Source organism: Propithecus coquereli, unplaced genomic scaffold (assembly GCF_000956105.1).
Source record: "Propithecus coquereli isolate 6110/MARCELLA unplaced genomic scaffold, Pcoq_1.0 Scaffold107, whole genome shotgun sequence".
Taxonomy (NCBI): domain Eukaryota; kingdom Metazoa; phylum Chordata; class Mammalia; order Primates; family Indriidae; genus Propithecus; species Propithecus coquereli.
The window spans coordinates 2,284,749-2,303,483 of record NW_012134636.1 but is presented as its reverse complement, the minus strand read 5'-3'; the positions used below and the strand labels follow the sequence as shown (position 1 = coordinate 2,303,483).

Genomic DNA, 18,735 nt, shown 5'->3' with positions numbered 1-18,735 from the left:
TCCTCGAGCAGGACTGGCCTCCCCAGGGAGAAGGTGTGGGCGGGGCAGATGGTGGGACCCTGCTGGAGCCCTGGGAGCCTGGAGCAGCGGAAGGGCCCCTGAGTACAGGCAGAGGGGACAGTGTTTCTGGTTAGGGTGGCCACCAGTGTGGCCACCAGTGTGGCCAAGGGCTGCAGAGAGCAAGGGCCGGGGGAGCAGAGCCCAGGCCCCAGAGGGGCTCAGGCCAGCCGGGTCTAATAAGGTGCCCAGCACACCCTGCAGTGCTGGTAGCTGTTCCCAGCCCAGAGCTGGGAAGAGCCACGCCAGGAGGAGGTGGCCAGACAGGGCCCAAAGAGGAGGCGGTGCCCGGCGCATGGCCCTCCTGGGGGTCAGTGCTGGCCCAGGCTGCCCCGCACCATGGTGGCCCAGGGCCCTGAGCACACTCCCGCCCCCAGAGGCATCATCGACAGCACACACACCAAGCGGCGGCAGCTGGTGGCCGTGACGGGGATGGGACCAACGACCAGCCTGCACTCAAGAAGGCCGAGGTGGGCTTCGCCGTGGCAGGAGCGGCTCACAGGGGCTCTGGGGTGGTGTCTTGCAGGAGCTCATAGGCAGGGGCTCTGGGGGCTTGACCTGGTTGTGCCAGCCCCTGGTTCACACTCAGCCCGCCTGCCATCTGCCTTGCGTGTGTGCAGCGCTCTCGAGGCTCAGCCTGGCCCCGGGTCTTCCTGGAAGGCTGCAGGGAGGCTCCTTGCTCGGGAGGGCTTTGGGAAGAGGGGCACTTGCAGGCTGGGGAGGAGAAGGGGCCGGGACGAGTCTTCCTGATGGCAGAGCGTGGCTCAGGGGGCTGGGTCTGTGGGGGGCATGAAGGGAGGGGTGTCCTTGTGGGGCCTGGCTGTGCCGGGCCCATCCGATGTATGTACAGGGGGTTGTGTAGGACTGAGGATGTGGAGGGGATGAGGACGGTGGTGCTAGAGTCACTCGCATCCCCTGGCTGCCCCACCCAGGCTCCTGTCCCTGTCCCCACAGGGCATCGCAGGCACTGATGTGGCCAAGGAGGCCTCAGACATCATCCTGACGGATGACAACTTCAGCAGCTTCGTCAAAGCGGTGATGTGGGGCCACAACGTCTACGACAGCATCTCTAAGTTCTTGTTCCAGCTGACAGTCGACGTGGTAGCCGTGATTGTGGCCTTCACAGGAGGCTGCATCATGCAGGTGGGTCCTCAGGGGGCGCATAACAAAGCCTGGAGGAGGGTGGAGACCCCTACGGGGACCTGGGGTCTTGGGGCACCCCAGGTTGTCCGTGTCAGAACACCTAGGGATGGGGCACCCGTGGACGGAGTGCATGCTGGGGGGTGGGAGCTGCATCATGGACCTAGGTGCAGGCACCAGCCCTGGTGGGGTCGAGGAAATGAGGTTCAGAGAGATGGTGGGGTGACTTGCCCAAGGTCACCCAACAAATGGGAGATGTCAGACTCACACGCCCATCTGCCTGGCCCAGGCACAGGCCTGGCCTTTGCTCTAGGAGGTGGAAGAATGAAGGCAGGGCAGGAGGGTGGCAGGGGAGGGGCACGGCCCAAGAGGTGTCAGGCGGCCAGCTGAGGGCAGAGAGCAGTGGGCCTGGGTGCCTTGGTCCTGGGGTGGAGTCTGGAGTGGCCCAGGAGATACCAGGTGGGGGCAGCAGGAGGGGGTGCGGGGTTCTGTCTCATGGGGAGTCAGGGAGGGTCCTGTTCAGATCACTGTGTCTGGGTCCCAAGCAGTCCCATGCAGTCTGCAGACTCACTGCCTCTTCACCCCAGCCCTGTGAGGCGGGAAGTGTGACGATCCCATTTTACAGAGGCAGAAACTGAGGCTCGGAGGATGGACCAGCCAGGCACCTGCCATGGCTCCCTCAGCCTCCTGGTACCCAGCCGGCCTGCCTCCTGCAGGGGCTGACAGGCCTAGTCTGGGGGGAGAGGGTGGGCTTCCTTATCCCTGGGGAACCCCCAAGGCCTGACTCCTCCCAGCAGCCACCTGAGCTGACCAGCCCCTGCCCACAGGAGCCCTTAGAGGCCCAGAGTGCAGCACTGCCCCAGGAGCTGTGTGGCCCCGGAACACTGCTCCCCTCTTTGCATCCGGAGCCTGGGGGTGCACTGGGAGCTCCCCCTACCTGAGCCCCAAGAGTCAGTCTTGGGGTGTGGCTGAGTTCCCTTCTGCTCCCAGGGCCCTCCCTCCGGGTCTGCCGTGAGAGGCTCCCTCTAGTGGCAGCTAGGGGAACACTCCCAGGGGAGCAGCAACTCACACAAGGCTTCTTGGAGACCAGGTCTTGATGCCAATAGGGAAACTGAGGTTCTGAGATGACTATCACTTTGCCTGAGGTCTTCAGTTGAGTTGGTGGCAGGGCCATGCAGGCACTGATAGGAAAAGAGGCAGATGCGCCCCTGAGGCACGTGGAATCAGAGAAGGCTGAAGGGCAGGAAGAAGCCAAAGGGTGGGGAGGCTGCCTGGAGCCCCAGGCATGGGGAGCAAGGCTGATCCCGCGAGTGGTAGACGACGGGCCACATCGCAGTGCTACTCAGTGTTGTGCCTGTGGCCATCTGAGATCCTCCCCAGCTTTGGGGGCTGGATGCTCTTCCAGCTTTAACCCCAGAACATTCTCCCACCAGTTCCCTTCCCTATTGTTGCCCAAGTTCCAGTTCTCTCTCTCTCTCTCTCACACACACACACACACACACACACGCACACGCACACGCGCACACACACACACACACACACACACACACACACACATCCCCATCACAGCTCTGACAGCTTGCAGCTGAAAGACTCCTGACCCAGGACACCGTGCTTGGGAGAAGTACCAGAACCAGTCCTGAGCCAAAGGGGCTTTATTCCCCAGGTGCTCGGACATCCAGGCTTCTTTGGAAAGTTGATAAACTGATTTGATTAGCAACCCCATTCCCTGGGTACCCTCAGAGCCAGGCCATCTTTATCCCATGGGGAGCTCTTGGTGTCTGGGGGAAGGGACTCATAAGGACTAAGGTCGATGCCAGTGAGCAGTGCTGACTTTAAAGTCCCACGGAGCCCCTGAGCCTGAGTGTTCAGGCCAGCACCTGCTTGTCCCTATGGGAAATGTAAGGGGCCACTGATATCTGCCACCTCAGCCTCCCTTCAGGGCCTGCCTCTCAGGCCTCAGCCCCATGGACAAGCCCTCTGGGGCAAGAGTAAGAAGGAAGACATATCCCCTTTCCATGTTGCCTTCCCAGGGAGGATCGGCTGCCTCCAGGGCACCCAGGCCCTGGGCTCCTGTTCCTCAGGCTTGGGTGCCTCAGGGCCCAGTGTCGTCAGGTGGAATGAGCGCAAGAGACCTGAGGACCAGCCACGGGCCAGGCTCTTGCAGGACAAGTCAGACATTCCACCCCACTCAATCCTTATCACTCCCAGAGGTGCCTGCAGCTTTACAGACGGGAAAACCAAAGCTCAGAGAGGTTAAATGACTTGCCCAAGGTCATAGGACCAGGACCATGTGGGGAATTCCAAGTCACATCTGCCCAGCTCCTAAAGACCAAGATTTTCCACTATGGCCCCCGACTCTGGATGAATGAGTCAATTAAAAAGCAAATTAATAAGAAGTTGTAAAAGACTGAGTTGAGGAGCAGGTGAGGTGGGTTAAGGCTTGAATTGGTCACATGACTAGGCAAGTGGGTAAGAGGACAGGAGGGAGGGAGGGGAGAAAACCACCTGGAAGGATGGCCCCATCGCCCTGACGGGCTGGTTCCCTTGCAGGTCATTGTCACCATCCCGACCAGCAGGCTCAAATTCCTCAAGTAGGCTGGCAGGCTCATGCAGAAGGAGGAGATTCCGGAGGAGGAGCTCGATGTTTAAAGAAGGTCCTCTTGCATGAAACTAAACTTTCTTTATTTCTAGTTAATTGTTGCCACTTTAGCTTCTCGCTCTAGCCTGGAGACAGCACGAAGGCAAGAACGATGTCTCTGGCCCATTGGGGTCCCTACTGCCTGGGGGGCATGCTGGATGCGTGCCAGCCAGAAGTAGGTTTCTTCCCCAGAGCAGAGCGCGCTGCCTGCCACGTGGCACATGACATAACCCCCTACAGGCCTTCAAGGTGAGGCTCAGAAGGGACTATGAAAGCAAGACAGAGTGGGTCTCTTGCCCAGACCCGTGGGCAGCTGGAGCTGGGAGCTCATCCCCACGCCTCACCACACTCTGGGAGGTGTCGCCTTGGAAAACGTACACCAACACTTTATCTCCATCCGGAGTAGCGAACAGCTCCCCTGGCTGCTCCCCACCCTCAGTGCCCCGTCCCACACCTCACCTCATCTGACCCTCACAGCCCCTGGGAAGTAGGTATGACACCCCCAGGCTTAGAGATCACTGAGGTCCAACAGATGACTCTTTCTACACAGCTGGCACAGCTGGGGCAGGGACCAGGAGCAAGTTTCAGACTCGGAGCTGCCTGCCACAGGCCTGTGGCAGGTCCTGGAGCCTAGGACCCAACCTCAGTGTCCCCTTGGGTTGAGTCCTGGGCTCCAGCTACAGGAGCATGGCTGAGATCCCTCCTTGCTTCTGGGAATCTACCTGATGGACCACACTCAGGATTCCAGGAGATCAGTTTGGAAGAGGCAGTTTGGAGGCATCAGTCCTGGGCCTTAGGGAGGGCAGGGCGAGACGTCTCAGCCTCTGGGCATTCTCTGGCCTCCTCTGCCCTGGTCCCAGTCCTTGGGTCCTTGAGGAACTCTTAAGAAAGAAGCAGGAGGACCAATCTACTCAGGCCCCCGCACCCAAAGAAATCATCCTACAATGTTCATCATAAAGCCCGTCACACCCAGAACCGCAGGGAGGCGTGCGAAGCTGTAGTTAGTAATCCTTTCTTTCATTCATGGATCTCAGGAAAAGGGTAGGCTTGCTCAGGACAGAAGACCCACCAGAGCTTCTGATTCCAAACTCCCCGAGTCAGGGTCGCCATGGCAAGCAGAGCCCCACCCCTTGGGTCGCGGGTTTCCGCAAGGGCAAGGGGCGGGGCCATGGGAGGGTGTGTCGTGGCCTGTGGAAGTCTCGGAACTTTAGTGCTAGCGGGGCGCGTTGCCGCTCGGAGGCTCTTAAGCCACGGCCCGGCTGCTTGCCAGCCCGGCGCCGGAAGTGAGCTCTTCGGAGGCGCCGCCGGGAGCTGCCACGTCCGAGGCCCGGAACCGCCACCGCTGCAGTCATGGTGAGTTTTGGAACTGGGGAGGCCAAGCAGGGTTTGGGCCACAGTCGCGGTCCTCACGGGTTCCTCGGCCGCGCTGGGGTTCAAAACCCTGGCTGGGGCCGTTCAGCTCCCCTCCACCGCTTTGAGGTTTTTTGGGGCTCTGGCCTGTCCCTGTGGACCTTTCAGAGGGGGAGGCCGGGGGTGAGGCCGCGGAGCCTCCTGGAACTCTGACGACCGCGTCGCTGTCGCGTCTCCTGCTAATCTCTCCTGTCCTCTTCCGTCAACAATTCTCTTCTGTCAAAACCAAAAACACAATAGGAGCTGCTGTATCTGATACCGACCTCTTAGTAAGTTCGCAGTAATCTCAGCCTGCTAACAGCCTTGTGAAGTAGGTGCCGTTATTATCAACACTTTACAGATGAGGAAACTTAAGGTTCAGCAAAGTGAACCTCACAGCTGGCAAATGGCAGAGCCGAGATTCGAACCCTCTTAACCATTCCGGGTTGCCATTGACTACCTCTCACAGCAGAGATGATTGAGCAGTTGCTCGGGTAGGGCCCTCAGGTATGGGGGGCTCTTCAGGAAACTGATGTAAGGAGGAGCTCAATGAATCTCTAAGGGCAGGGCTCAGTTTTTTTAATCTCTGTAATATCTGCAATGTACATTCAGTCCACACTTACCCACTGAGTGAATGAATGAGAACTCCTGGACGAAAGTATCTAGACTGAGCCTGGCACAGTCTAGCAAACGTGTGCTCTTAGGAAAATGGCTGTGCCTCAGCAGCAGGTTCGAGGGAACCTGCAGGAACCCAGAAATCAGAACACCGGGTTAGTTCTTGCTCTGCAGGGCGGATAGGTGTTAAATCATTCACCTCTTATGGCCTCTGGTTTTTTCGCTGCTGAGCAGAAGTGGGGGCTCTTACGCTCTTGACAATCAGCTCATTCTATATGAATTTTTAACTCATCTGCTTCTGAAGAGGGAAATTGTTTTAAGTGCTGCCTCTTGCTACTTAACAAGGACCAGGTAACAGCAGTTGCTCAGGAGAAAATACTCTTAAGGCATTAAAACACACACACCTACATACACACGCTTGTTTAGAAGCGTGGTTCACCAACCCTAGCTGGTGGGTGAGAGTGGTTAGAAATAAATGCTGATTATTTCTAAGGTCCTTTGGAAACCTGGGATGAAACTACCTCTTAGTAAACTTTCTTCCTGACTCTATTTATCCTTCATCCATTGGATTTAGGGAATTCGGTGTAACAACTACTTTATATTCTAGATAGGTAGCTTTCATTTGGATTGGAAAGCTTTGTGGCTTGGGAGTTAGGATGTTAGGGGATGGGGCTTTTTTCCCAGCTTTGCCTTTAGCTACCTCTGTGACTTTGGCAAGTGCCTTCTCTTCTGTGGGCTCTTTCAGTTCCTTAGTCTGTCAGGTGACTCTGCCTTTGGTACCTCTCAGTGCACATGTGAAAGCACTTTGTAACCTGCATAGCTTGGGCACATGGAGGAGACTCCTTATCTTCCTTGCTTGCTTCTGCAGACCTTGGGGGCTCGCTTTTTAGGGAGTCTAGAATTTGATGAGAGAAGCTGTGCTGACTTGGTGTGTACTTCTTAAACTGCTTTGCAGCCATCCTCTTCCCATGTCTACTTTTCTGAAAAGTCAAGTTAGACTTTACACCTATAGGGCTTGTGCTGGAAAAGATGGAATGGGGGAAATGTAAGAAATGTCTGTTCCATTCTGATTCAAGCAGCAGAGAATTCAAGAATTTTTTTTTTATTTTAAAAAATAAAAAGAAATGTCTGTTCCAAACTGAAACCTCCTTTTTAGTCCTCCTTTCTATCCCAAGAATTTAGAGAATAGTGGTTGAGCAAAAAAAAAAAATAACAAGTTTTTGTTCATATATTTATTCATTCGGCAAATAGTTCCTGGGTTCCTTCTGTGAGTTTCTTCTGTTTGCAAAGCTCTGTGCTGGATGATTTGAGGAGATTCAGGACTAAAGATGGCTCAGACCATGGCTCCAGGAAACTCACCTTCTAGTGGGGAGAAGAAACAACACAAAGTGTTGTAGACATTCCATGCCGAAGATAAGCATGAGAGTGCAGCCATTTGGGGATCTGAGAATCGTCAAAAGGGCGTGGGGCAGGCTGTGTAATTAGAACTGGACCTCAAAGAATGGGTAGGAGAGCAAAGACCATGACAGCTATGTTCCAGCCCTACAAACTGTTTAACCAGAATCCCACCAGGTGACAGTCTAGGGTCTGTCACAAGTGGTGGACCAGGGGGCAGCCTCAGAAAAAACTTGAATCAAGTCTTAGGTAATAACCCTGTTGTTCACGTTTGCTGAATAGAATTGGGGGCTCTTATACTCTGATATTATGCCTGAAACATCAGAGGATCTCTCATCCAGGAAGGGAACGCCAGCTTAGCTCCCTTGGGGTTTCTCCTCCTCCTCAAAGGTAGCCAGGACTGCTTGTCATTCCCTCACACACTTCAAGCTCTCCCAGACCTGTGTGTCTTTGCTTGTGTTATTCCCTCTGTGTGGACTGTACTTTTCCCCTGTGCGCTTGCCAAATTCCTACTCATCATCTAAGGCTCAGTTCATATCTACCACCACCACCTGCCTCAGGCTCCTACGGCATATGTAAATCACTGTTAAAGGATTTATCATTGGCTCATGCCTGTAATCCTAGCACTTTGGGAGTCTGAGGTGGGAGGATCGCTTGAAGCCAGGAGTTTAAGACCAACCTGGGCAATGTAAGAAGGTCCTGTCTCTAGGAAAAAAAATTTAAAAATTAGCCAGGAGTGGTGGCATGCATCTGTAGTCCCAGCTACTCGGGAGGCTGAGATGGGAGGGTTGAGCCCAGGAGTTGGAGGCTGCATTGAGCTATGATGATGCCACTGCACTCTAGCCCAGGTAACAAAGCAAGACCCTGTCTCAAAAGAAGAGAAAAAAAAAATTTATCTTACCATATTAGGGTTATTTATGTGCAAGCTTCTCAAGGGCAAATAGTGCCTCTTATGCATGTCTGAATCTCCAGTGCTTGGCAAAAAAGAAGGTACTCAGAATGAATGTTCACCGAATGAGGGAACAAATATAGTCAAGAACTTCAGAAATAATTGTTGGATTTATTGAGATGATTGCATTCTAACTTCCATCAGTTACTTTACCAGCAATATCTTTGGTTCTAGGTGTCAGTAATTAACACTGTGGACACCTCCCATGAGGACATGATTGTAAGTATTTATTTAGCCCTCCTAGGCTGTGGACATGGGCATTTCGGGGGGGGCCAGTTTGGGTTTTTTATTGCCCCTTTCTGTTGATCATTCATGAATCCAGCTGTGGCTTTGCAACAGTTGCCAGTTAGGCTGTACCCTCAGGGGTACACTTAGTCTCCCCAGTAGTTCCCTCTGAGTTGGCAAGGCTATGGCCATCTGGTCACTCTCTGCTGGGAGGAACCTGGGAATGGCCTGTCGCTTATGTCTCTCAGTCTTATGGTCAACACAGTACCCTGCTCTGGGATGGAGACTGAATGGGTGCAGAGGTTTGACAATAGTCTTCCCTCCTGTCTTCCTCTTGCTGTCACTTCTTAGCCCCATTGGAAAGGGGGTTAAAGGAAGAAAGAAGGCAATACAAAGGCAGAGGCTGAAAGCCCAAGGCAGAGGCAGGTAGAATCAGCACAGACAATAGGCTGGACAAGGCCCTTTGAACCAGAAGTCATTGCTCAGGGCACTTCCTGAGAGAAAAACATACAGCTCAGTATAGGACAAGGCTGCGAGAGAAGGTCCAGAGGTTAAAGTCTCCACCAGGAAAAATGTAGACTAGCTTCATTCAGGGCCACATAGTCCAAGCGGCCTTTGAACAAGAGCATTTCGTGCTGGGCATCTTGCCTTCACAACCTGTCCACCAGCAGTTGCTGTAAGACCACACCTCCTCAGAGATAGTGTGGCATCAGGGGCAAGAAGATCCAACCTGGGACTGCCTAGCCAACCAATGTCTTCTCTGAGCCAGCCTTAGTTTCCTCAAAATAATGGATGTGCTGTCTACTTGTGTGAATTTGGTTTGAGGAACAGATGAGGCACAGTAGTAATGAGGAGCATTTGCATGCTGTCAGACCCCATGCTAAGTACCTTTCATTCAGTATCTCATTTAACCTTCATGACAACCCTTGAAGCAGATGCTATTATTAGCCCCATTTAAAGATAAGGAGACTGGAACTCAAGGAGATTATTTTTCAAGGGTTGCACAGCAGATAAGCTAAGGAGATAGGATTTAAATCTCTTAGGCACTATGCTTTACTTCCTCCCACTGTGTGACAGCACTCAGGAGAAGTGCTTCAGAAACACACCTGTACCACCTGCCTTACAAGAAACCAAGACCTAATATAGTGGAGAGGGTTGACTTCCAAGGAAGAATCCAGATGCTTTTTTTGGGTAGGGAGGTGAGAAAGGAATGTAGAGGCAGACAGTGAATGCCTCCTTTGAAAGAGTATAATTGCTCCTGATGACTACAGGAGTAACAACTGATATTCCCTGAAACCCCCAAGGCAGGACAGCTGAGGAAAGTGGTATCCACTGGAATGGGCAGAGCCAGCAAGTGAGGAGGGACCAGGGTATTCAGTGGGGCGGTAGGCAAAATGCCTCAGAGGAACCATCACCCAGGTGGACAAGGAACTGTGGGCAGGGGCCAGCCCTAGCTCTGGATGGTCATTCAGCATCAAGGAATTCAGTTCATAAGTGGTAGGACCAGCGACACTTAAGGTATTGTGTTGGGTGGGGAGTCTGGGGTAATGGGCTCCCTAGGAAAAAGGTCAAGCAGAAACCCAGAGACAAAGGTCCACTAAGGACCCAGGGCCAGGGGTGGAGCGAAAGAGCCCAAATATCTCAGTGGAACCCTGCGTCTAGGCCAGAGGTACAGCGTAGAGAACCTGATTGGGACCTACAGGCGGAAACCTGCTCCCTTGGCCTGCTCACAAGCATCAGCTTTGGATTCTGGGGCTGAGCTGAACCTGAGGTTATCTTCCCCAGTGGCCCTTGGAGCCTGAGACCAGGGTGAGGACTGAGAGGAGGAAGGAGGAAGAAGAGCAGCTAGGCCAGCTTTTTGCTCCCATACCTACCCTACAGAACAGAATTGGGGCCTTCCCCAGAGTACGTAAAGAGTTCGTACAACCAGCTGGGTATGACTTGTTTTGTCCCTTAAGACACTGCCTATCAGAGAAGTGAGAATGTCCACATTCTAGCTTCCTGCCTGATGGTGATGATTCTTTGAGATTAGATTAATTTCAGGTGGATTCTGGTCCAAACTAGACTCTCTGTGTGGTGACCACCCCCGCCCCCACCCACCCAGCCTGCAGGCTTTCCGAGCTGTCCTCCCTTTGCAGCACGATGCCCAGATGGACTACTATGGCACCCGCCTGGCAACCTGCTCGTCAGACAGGTCCGTCAAAATCTTCGATGTGCGCAACGGAGGACAGATCCTCATCGCTGACCTCAGGGGGTAAGTGTTGTTGGCAAGCTTAGGGAAGGCCTCACCGAATGGTTTGGTTCTCGGGCCCTGCTTCACGCATGGGAAGAAAGGGCGAGAACCCAGATTCAGAGCAAGCCCAAAGTGTGTTTAGCATTGAGGACGCCTGGTTCCCAGCCAGCCTGGCTGCCCTCAGCAGATGTCCCTAGGGATGATGCGATTAAGGGCACCGGTGGATCGAGCTGTGAATCTTGGTTCTGTCACCCATATGTATACCCACTAGAAGACCCTGGGCAAGTGAGGCAGTTTATCTCTCAGAGCCTTCATCTGCTCACCCTCAAAATGGGACTAATGCTGCCTCCCTCCCAGTCGTGTATGGGAGGTCCTGCCACAGTATGCAGCACACAGGAAGTCTTCAGTGCAGGCAGCTGCTGCTACTTTTAAAAGTGGTAAACAATACCATTTTGTGTAAGTTTAGACAGTATGATCTAAAGTGTCACTCAAGAGCAATACTATAAGAATAAGGTACAGACATGATAATAATTTTACAAATTCCATTGTTCTGCCTATTTGCCCGTGGCAGGTGTTCAGTGCATATTTACAAAAGTTTGATTTAACCCTTCTCCCTACTAAGATCCTTGAGGAAGTCCTGGCTCATTTTTATGGCCACATCTCTACTGCTTTCCCTCCGTTCACTGCCTTTCTTTACTTGGGTTTCATGGATCTCCAAGGGTTCTGTGGATAGAATTCAGAAGTTGGTGAATTTGGGCAGGGAGAAAACCAATCACATCTTTATTTTCAGTGACTCTGATGTTTAGCATTTTCTTCAATTATGCATGTAGGCCTGAAACCTCTGTAGTATTTCTAGTACCTGTCACTTTGTCACCAATAGAAGTCACAGATATTTTCATCTCATGTTATAGTTTAGCTATCACAGATTATCATTTTTGCTCATCACAACTTTGAAATTACAGTGGTCATTAGTCTTGCCACTGGAATTTGTTGCTCGAAGTGTTAAAGAAGCACATGTATCTCGTAAGTTTTTTTTCATTTTGGTAACTGCATTTCAATCTAATTGGGTTTTCTTTATAAGCCTAGTTCTGTGCATTTTGTGCATTATTTTGAAAAGGGATCCATAACCTTCATCAGACTGCACAAGAGAGATTAAGAGCTGTGACAGGTAGATTCTCAGAATTTATCTGTTAACTGAATTAAAGAAAACGTAAACTCAGTCAGTGTCCATTTAGGGAAACAGGCCTTAGAAGTTCCTGTCTCCTGAGCACCAAGGATCAAATGACTGGTGAGCCAAATGCCAATTCCTCTGAGCAGAAGCCCCCAGCTGAACAGAGCTGCTAGGGTGCGGATGGGTTACCAGCACTGGCAGAGATGGTCACATTTGCTATGACTTGGTACTTCTGCTCTGTTTTTCTTATGCTCAAAGGATGTGAAATATTTGGGGATAAAAAAATTCACATCTCCATCACCACCAGTCTCTTTTGCCTCTGTTAAAACTGTGCTGGTTGTTGGAAATTTGAGTCTACTCACAGTTTCATTAGCAGCTCCTTTGTAGAGACTGGGAATGTACTGTTGTCCCAGCCAGAGAGAGGAGCGGATTTGGGTGTCTGCAGCCCTAGGGTGAAGGAGTACGTGAGGAGCAGCACTAATAGCTAACAGGTATTGAGTGGTTTTTTTCTTTTCGTGTACCAAGCATTGTTCTAAGCTCTGTACCTGAGTTATCGTAAATATTTAACCAGCACGACCACCTATGAAAGATGGCTCACTGATATCTCCATTTTTAGATAGAGACAAAGCCATAGAGAGGATATGATCCTTGCCTAAAGTCAAGAGCTAGTGAACAGGGGAGTGGATTGGCAAGAGCCTGGGCACTAACTACACCATGCTACCTCTTGTGTGCTGAGGTGCACACCCCTCCCTGCACCAGAGAAATGGTCCCTGTACAAAGCCTCAGACAGTACCTATTATCAGGTGAATGGATAAAGATCAGAAGAGAAGGGATAGACATGCCTTTTGAACAAATTAAAAAAGAAGTGGAAAATATTGCAGTGAAATAGATACTGCCTGCTCAAGAAGTTGACTGTCTGCAAGGATGAAGTGATTCAATCTACTGATATTTACTGAGCACTTGTGGGTATAAACCCTAGATGGATTAATAATTATGTTGATGACCGTAGATATAAGCAGAGCTGGCTACAGTCTGGGGCAAGCGAGGTTGCTGCCTGGCCAGGATAGGGAGGCAGACCCAGAGTCCTGACTCTTTCAAAGGCTCTGTGACCTTAAGTTGCTTAACTTCTCTGGGCCTCACGATCCTCACTGTTCAGTGAGAATTCCTTTTGGCAGTGGCCTTCTATAGTTCTCCTTTTTGAAGTTCTTAGGCAGTTCTGTCCTGAGACATTGTGTCAGCCCACCAAGGAAGCCACTTGGTTCTGTCCAGAGTAGTGCCTGGCAGAGGCACTGTGGGTTCCTCTGGCCCATCTGGGCAGCCTCTGACCCCCTCCCTTTGCAGTCATGAGGGTCCCGTGTGGCAAGTGGCCTGGGCCCACCCCATGTACGGCAATATCCTGGCATCCTGCTCCTATGACCGGAAAGTCATTATCTGGAAAGAAGAAAACGGCACCTGGGAGAAGACCCACGAGCACTCAGGACATGACTCCTCAGGTATGCCGAGTGTGGCAGGAGGGGCAGGCGAGGGGGCCCCTTGTGAGGAAGGCCTCTGTCCTGCTGAAGCCGTGGCTCCCTTCCCCTTGTGGCGCTTCTCGTCTGTCCCTTGGGTTCCGGTTTGCTCTCCTGCTAGTCTGCCCACAGGGTAGGGACCCTAAGACCTAAAGCCAGTCTAACGCAAAATGAGAAAAGCAAGGACAACATAGTGAGTTCTTCTTAAGGTTTATTCACTTTAGGTACTGGCCTTTATTATTCTCAGATTGTTGTCCTTCATACTTGTTTGTCAAGATAGATTTTAATTTATGAAATGATGATATAGGTGATAGTTTTTTTTAATATCCTTAGTTAACCAAATTGCAACTTCCTCTGGTGATCCCTGTAGGTTTTTTTTTTTTTTTTTTTGAAATTTAATAAAACAGTAAATCTGGGGCCATGCTCTCTCTGCTCACGGGACCTTCCTCCTTCCTGCAGTAAACTCCGTGTGCTGGGCCCCCCATGACTATGGCCTGATCCTGGCCTGTGGGAGCTCGGAGGGGGCCATCTCCCTGCTGACCTACACTGGGGAAGGCCAGTGGGAAGTGAAGAAGATCAACAATGCTCATGCCGTAAGTCCAGCCCCTGCCTTCGTGTAGAGGGTAGGTCTGCTGCCTTGCCGTGTGTCTGACTCCCTAGAGAGTGGCGGGGTAGTGTCCCTGCTGTGCGGTGGGCTGGTCAGGGGGGCTGCTGACCAGACACGCTTGGTATAGAACATCGTTGAGCTTCTTTGCTCTGAAGCCAGACCAGGCTGCGGCAGCCTCGTTCAGCCCAGGACAGGGATTGGCACTGGCTGCTTGTTTGCCCCCAAGTCAGGGAGGGCTGGGCACCGGGAAGGTGCAGCCACAGCCTGCCCACCTACAACTTTAGCTATGGCTTCCTCAGGTTGACACGTTCTGCACTAGGCATTCTATGACACCACTCAGTCACACCCGAGAACTGAGTGGTGTTATAAAAAGCATCATAGGGATTTAGTTCCCTGTGCTCCTGGTCTTTGGACCTTAAGGTTGAAACAGTCAAGAAAGCATTGTGCATAGTGAGGAAAATTTTATATTTCTTGAGCCCTGCTGTGTGTCATATAATTCTCACGAGCATTTGTGAATGAAAGAAGGAACTAACAAATGTATAGATTTTCAAGGTAAGCAGTCCTGATCCCATTTTATGATGACGCAAGTGAAGCTCAGCAAAAGTACGTGACTTAGAGAAGGCACTGTGCCAGGATTAGAACCCTGGAATCTGTGTGCCTTCTTCTTATATAGCAGTCCTGGCTTTGGTGGCCCCAAATACTTCTGATATCTACCTGATGGAAACTTAAAGTTAGTGGCCTCAAAGCTTGGCACTGTGCTTTTGCAATTCTCAAATACGGGTGATCCAGAAGAGCCCACAGCCTGCACAGCCCTCAAGGCCCCAGGAGCCTGTCTCAGGGTCTTGTTACTTGGGGCTCTGTGTTCCCTGTCTGTTGACTAACTTGCAAAAATGAGTATATCAACAGAGGCTTATGGGAATACGGTAGTGGGGGTAGCATTTTTCAGTCTCTCCAAATCTCTACATAAAAACCAACAGAGCAACTAGGTAGCAAAACCGAAACCTCATGAACGACGTTTCCAACAAAACTGGGTAAAGGGATTCCTGCCAACTCCGAGATAGCAGCAGGTCGGAATAAACCACCAGCAGCCACAAGACCTGTATGGTATTGGTATCTGAGCAGAAGGAAAAGGAAGGAAGTGACAGGATGCCTTCTAACAGAACTGAGAAGAGGAATACCCCAGAACACCCAACAGATACTCAACTAGAAAGCATGGCCAGCCAGTTTGAGAACAGCAGCTGAAACTGGAAGGTTTATGGTTTGGTTTGTAACATTTTTAAAAAACTGAGATACAAGTTACATACCCTAAAATTTACCCTTTTAATATACCTTTCCATAGATTTCAATATAGTCACGAAGTTGTGCAACTGTCACCACTATCTAATTTCCAGAACACTTTCACCACTTCAAAAAGGAAACCCTGATAGCTGTAACTCTCCACCTCACCCCACCCCTAGCCCTAGGCAACCACTAATCTACTTTCTGTCTCTGGGTTTTCCTATTCTGCATATTTCATATGCAGTAAGTGCTCAGTATTGTTGATAGGTTCTTGGAAACTACGACTTTAAACAAAACCAATTTTCCCTTAGGCTAATTGATATAAACAAGAGTTAAGTTCCTATGGCATATTTCTGGTCACAAAAACATCACCAAATTTCTAAGTAAAGACCCAAAACACTTCTAATATTAAACATTGAAATAAATGTGAGCACTGTGGTGCACACCTGTAGTCCCAGCTCCTCGGAGGCTGAGGCAGGAGGATCACTCGAGCCCAAGAGTTTGAGGTTGCTGTCAGCTATGTGAATAGCCACTGTGCTCCAGCTTGGGCAACATAGCGAGATCCCATCTCTTTTTTAAAAAAAACCAGTGAGCTATACATGCATTTAGGAAAGATTGGCCTGACGTGGTAGCTCACACTTGTAATCCTAGCACTCTGGGAGGCCAAGACGGGAGGATCACTTGAGGTCAGGAGTTCAAGACAAGCCTGAGCAAGAGCGAAACCCTGTTCTACTAAAAACAGAAAAATTAGCTGGGCGTGGTGGCGTGCACCTGTAGTCCCAGAGACTTGGAAGGCTGAGGCAGGAGGATCGCTTGAGCCTAGGAGTTTGAGGGTGCTATGATGATGCCACTGTATTCTACCTGGGGTGACAGTAAGACTCAGTCTCAAAAAAAAAAAAAAGAAAAAAAAGATAAATCTTTTGGTGAATCAGTGAGTGACAGTGGTTGTTGTAGTGGTGGTGGGTTATCTGGGGCCTATTGTACATAAAATCAAAACAACATATGGTCTTTAGTGATTGGCTGCTTCTGCTTAGCATAATGTTTTCAAGGTTCATCCATGTCATCGCATGTGTCAGCACTTCCTTTTTGTGGCTGAATAATATTCCATTGTAAATATACACATTTTGTTTATCCATTCACCAGTTGATTGACGTTTTCAGCTGTAATGAGTAACACTGCTGTGAACATTCATGGATAAGTTTTTGCATGAACATATGTTTTTAATTCTCTTGGGTATATACCTCATGAAATTGCTGAGTAATATAGTAATTCTATGTTTAACTTTCTGAGAAACTATTAAACTGTTTTGCAAAGTAACTGCACCATTTTACATTCCTGCCAGCAGAGTACGAGGGTTCTAATTTCCCCACAGTTTCACCAGCACTTGTCTGTCTGTCTGATTATAGCTGTCCTAGTGAGTGTGACGTAGTATCTTATTGTGGTTTTGATTTGCACTTCGCTAATCAAAGATGATGGCGAGCATCTTTTCTATGCTTATTGGCCATGTGTACATCTTCTTTGAAGAAATGGCTGGGAGGGATTTTGCACTCTGTGATAGCAGGTGGATGCAAGGGGCCCAAGGTAAGAAAGACTAAAGAAAGGGCTCAGAGAAATCTGACCGCTGCGATTCTCCAGGGCTTGCTTCTGGGACAGGGCCCCTCAGGAGGAGAAACTGCTGGGAGTGAAATCAAAATTGAGCTGGATTAGGGACACAGGAAAGGAAAGAGAAGATTGTAGATCAACATGGGGAGAGAGAGCAGAGCTAGGAACTCCCGAAAAGCTAGCTCCCACATTTTTAAACACCACACAAAAACAAAAGAGAGAGTTCTCAACTTTCCTGAACCTTACTGTATCAGGAAAACTAATCTCACATAAAAACAACAGGAAATTATTTGAGGTGAAATTGCATACAAAGTTACTGTGTAAGAAAAAAGAGAGTATGCAAAGTAACAGCCCTATAGAACACCAAGAGCGTGCTGGAAAGACATTACCCACACAACAAAACCAAACTGCAACCCACTATTTCAAATCAGGCTATGAGACATTTTAAAAATATAAAACATGAGAGAATAGCATAAATCAAAATTAGAAAAACTCAGAAATAAGATGACAGAACTCAGGAAAGAATTAGAAATAAAAAATTATTTCACAAGGAAAGACTAAATTAGAAGAAACACAAGAGCAAATAAATGCAACAGATAATGCCTGAAGAGAAATCGAGTATGAAATCAAGAGCAAAAAATGAAGAGATAAAAAGGTTTTGAGAAAAAGCCAAAAAAAGTTCAGACATAGGAATAATGGGCTCTCTGAAGAAGAAAACAGAAAAAATACTAAAAAGTAATTCAAGAAAACTTAAAAACCACAGATTTAAAATTTGAGATTGAAAGATCATACCCTATACTTAAGAATATCAACCCAGAATCACCAACAAAAAGACATAATTCTAGTAAAAGTACTGGACTTTAAAGAAAAAGAAAGCTTTTGGGGATCCAGGAAAAAAGAGCCATATGACTGAAAAGGGAAAGAAAATTGGATTATCATCAAACTTCTCAACAGTAATGATTCGTGCAAAAGAAAAAGGAGTAACATGTTTAAAATATTCAAGGAAAGAAAGTGTGAGCCAAGAATTTATGACCAGGAAAATTGACTTTGAAGTTCACACAGAGACTTACACAAAAGTTCAGAGCAGCTTCAGTAGCCAAAAACTGGAAATAATGCACATGTCCATCAATAGGTAAATGGATAAACAAATTGTGATATATCCACATTTTAGAAACACTGCTTAGCAGTAAAAAGAAGTGACTATTGATACACAGAGATGCATACATTTTAAAAATGCTGAGTGAAAAAAGACCCCAGAAAAGTACAAACTGTTCTAAAATTCTAGAAAATGCAAATTATAGTGAGCAGGTCTGCGGTTGCTAAGTTTGAGGGCTGCAAGGTGGGGAGATGGATTACAAGGGGATCCAAGGAAACTTTGGGAGTGATGGATACATTTATTGATTGTGGTAATGGTTTTACAGGGTATACAAATGTCAAAATTTCATCAAACCGTGTAGTTTATGTGCAGTTAATGTTAATTATACTGTATTAAGGCTATTTTTAAAATTAACTTTGGAGTATAAAGAACACAAATTGTTACCAATATGTAAGAACTTAGGAGCTATTGTTTCCAGGGGCCCTTCCTGAGGTATCTACTAGAGAATAAGCTTCAGACAACAAAAATGACTAGAGAGACTTCGACATCAATGTCCAGTTACTTGTAGAGAGTTAAAACTAAATGAGAGTTAAGAGGCTAAGCATAGTACGTAATGGCCAGAAGCTCTGCTAAGGTAGATATAGTACAACTGTCACAGCAGTGTGGGGAGAATGGGAAGAGCATCTGCAAAAACTTGTATAAATGTTTTCAGTAATCATATTGGCAGTAGTATTCTGAGACCATTATGTATGAAATGAGATAAAATAAGTGTGTGGCAGTGAGCATCCCTAGCACTCAGCTTATAGTTTTGAAATAGTTTCTCACTAAA

General features: G+C 49.1%; 1 protein-coding gene across 1 annotated transcript in view; it reads left to right on the top strand.

Moving 5' to 3' along the window:
• Positions 1-5,059: 5,059 nt before the first annotated feature.
• SEC13 (SEC13 homolog (S. cerevisiae)) overlaps positions 5,060-18,735 on the top strand; it is a 20,527-nt gene continuing 6,851 nt past the window's right edge. Inside the window, exons 1-5 of the mRNA XM_012647209.1 lie at positions 5,060-5,191; positions 8,361-8,405; positions 10,550-10,665; positions 13,157-13,308; positions 13,783-13,916. Of these exons, the coding sequence (XP_012502663.1) occupies positions 5,189-5,191; positions 8,361-8,405; positions 10,550-10,665; positions 13,157-13,308; positions 13,783-13,916 (450 nt within the window). The 5' untranslated portion in view covers positions 5,060-5,188. The remainder of the gene's footprint in view (positions 5,192-8,360; positions 8,406-10,549; positions 10,666-13,156; positions 13,309-13,782; positions 13,917-18,735) is intronic.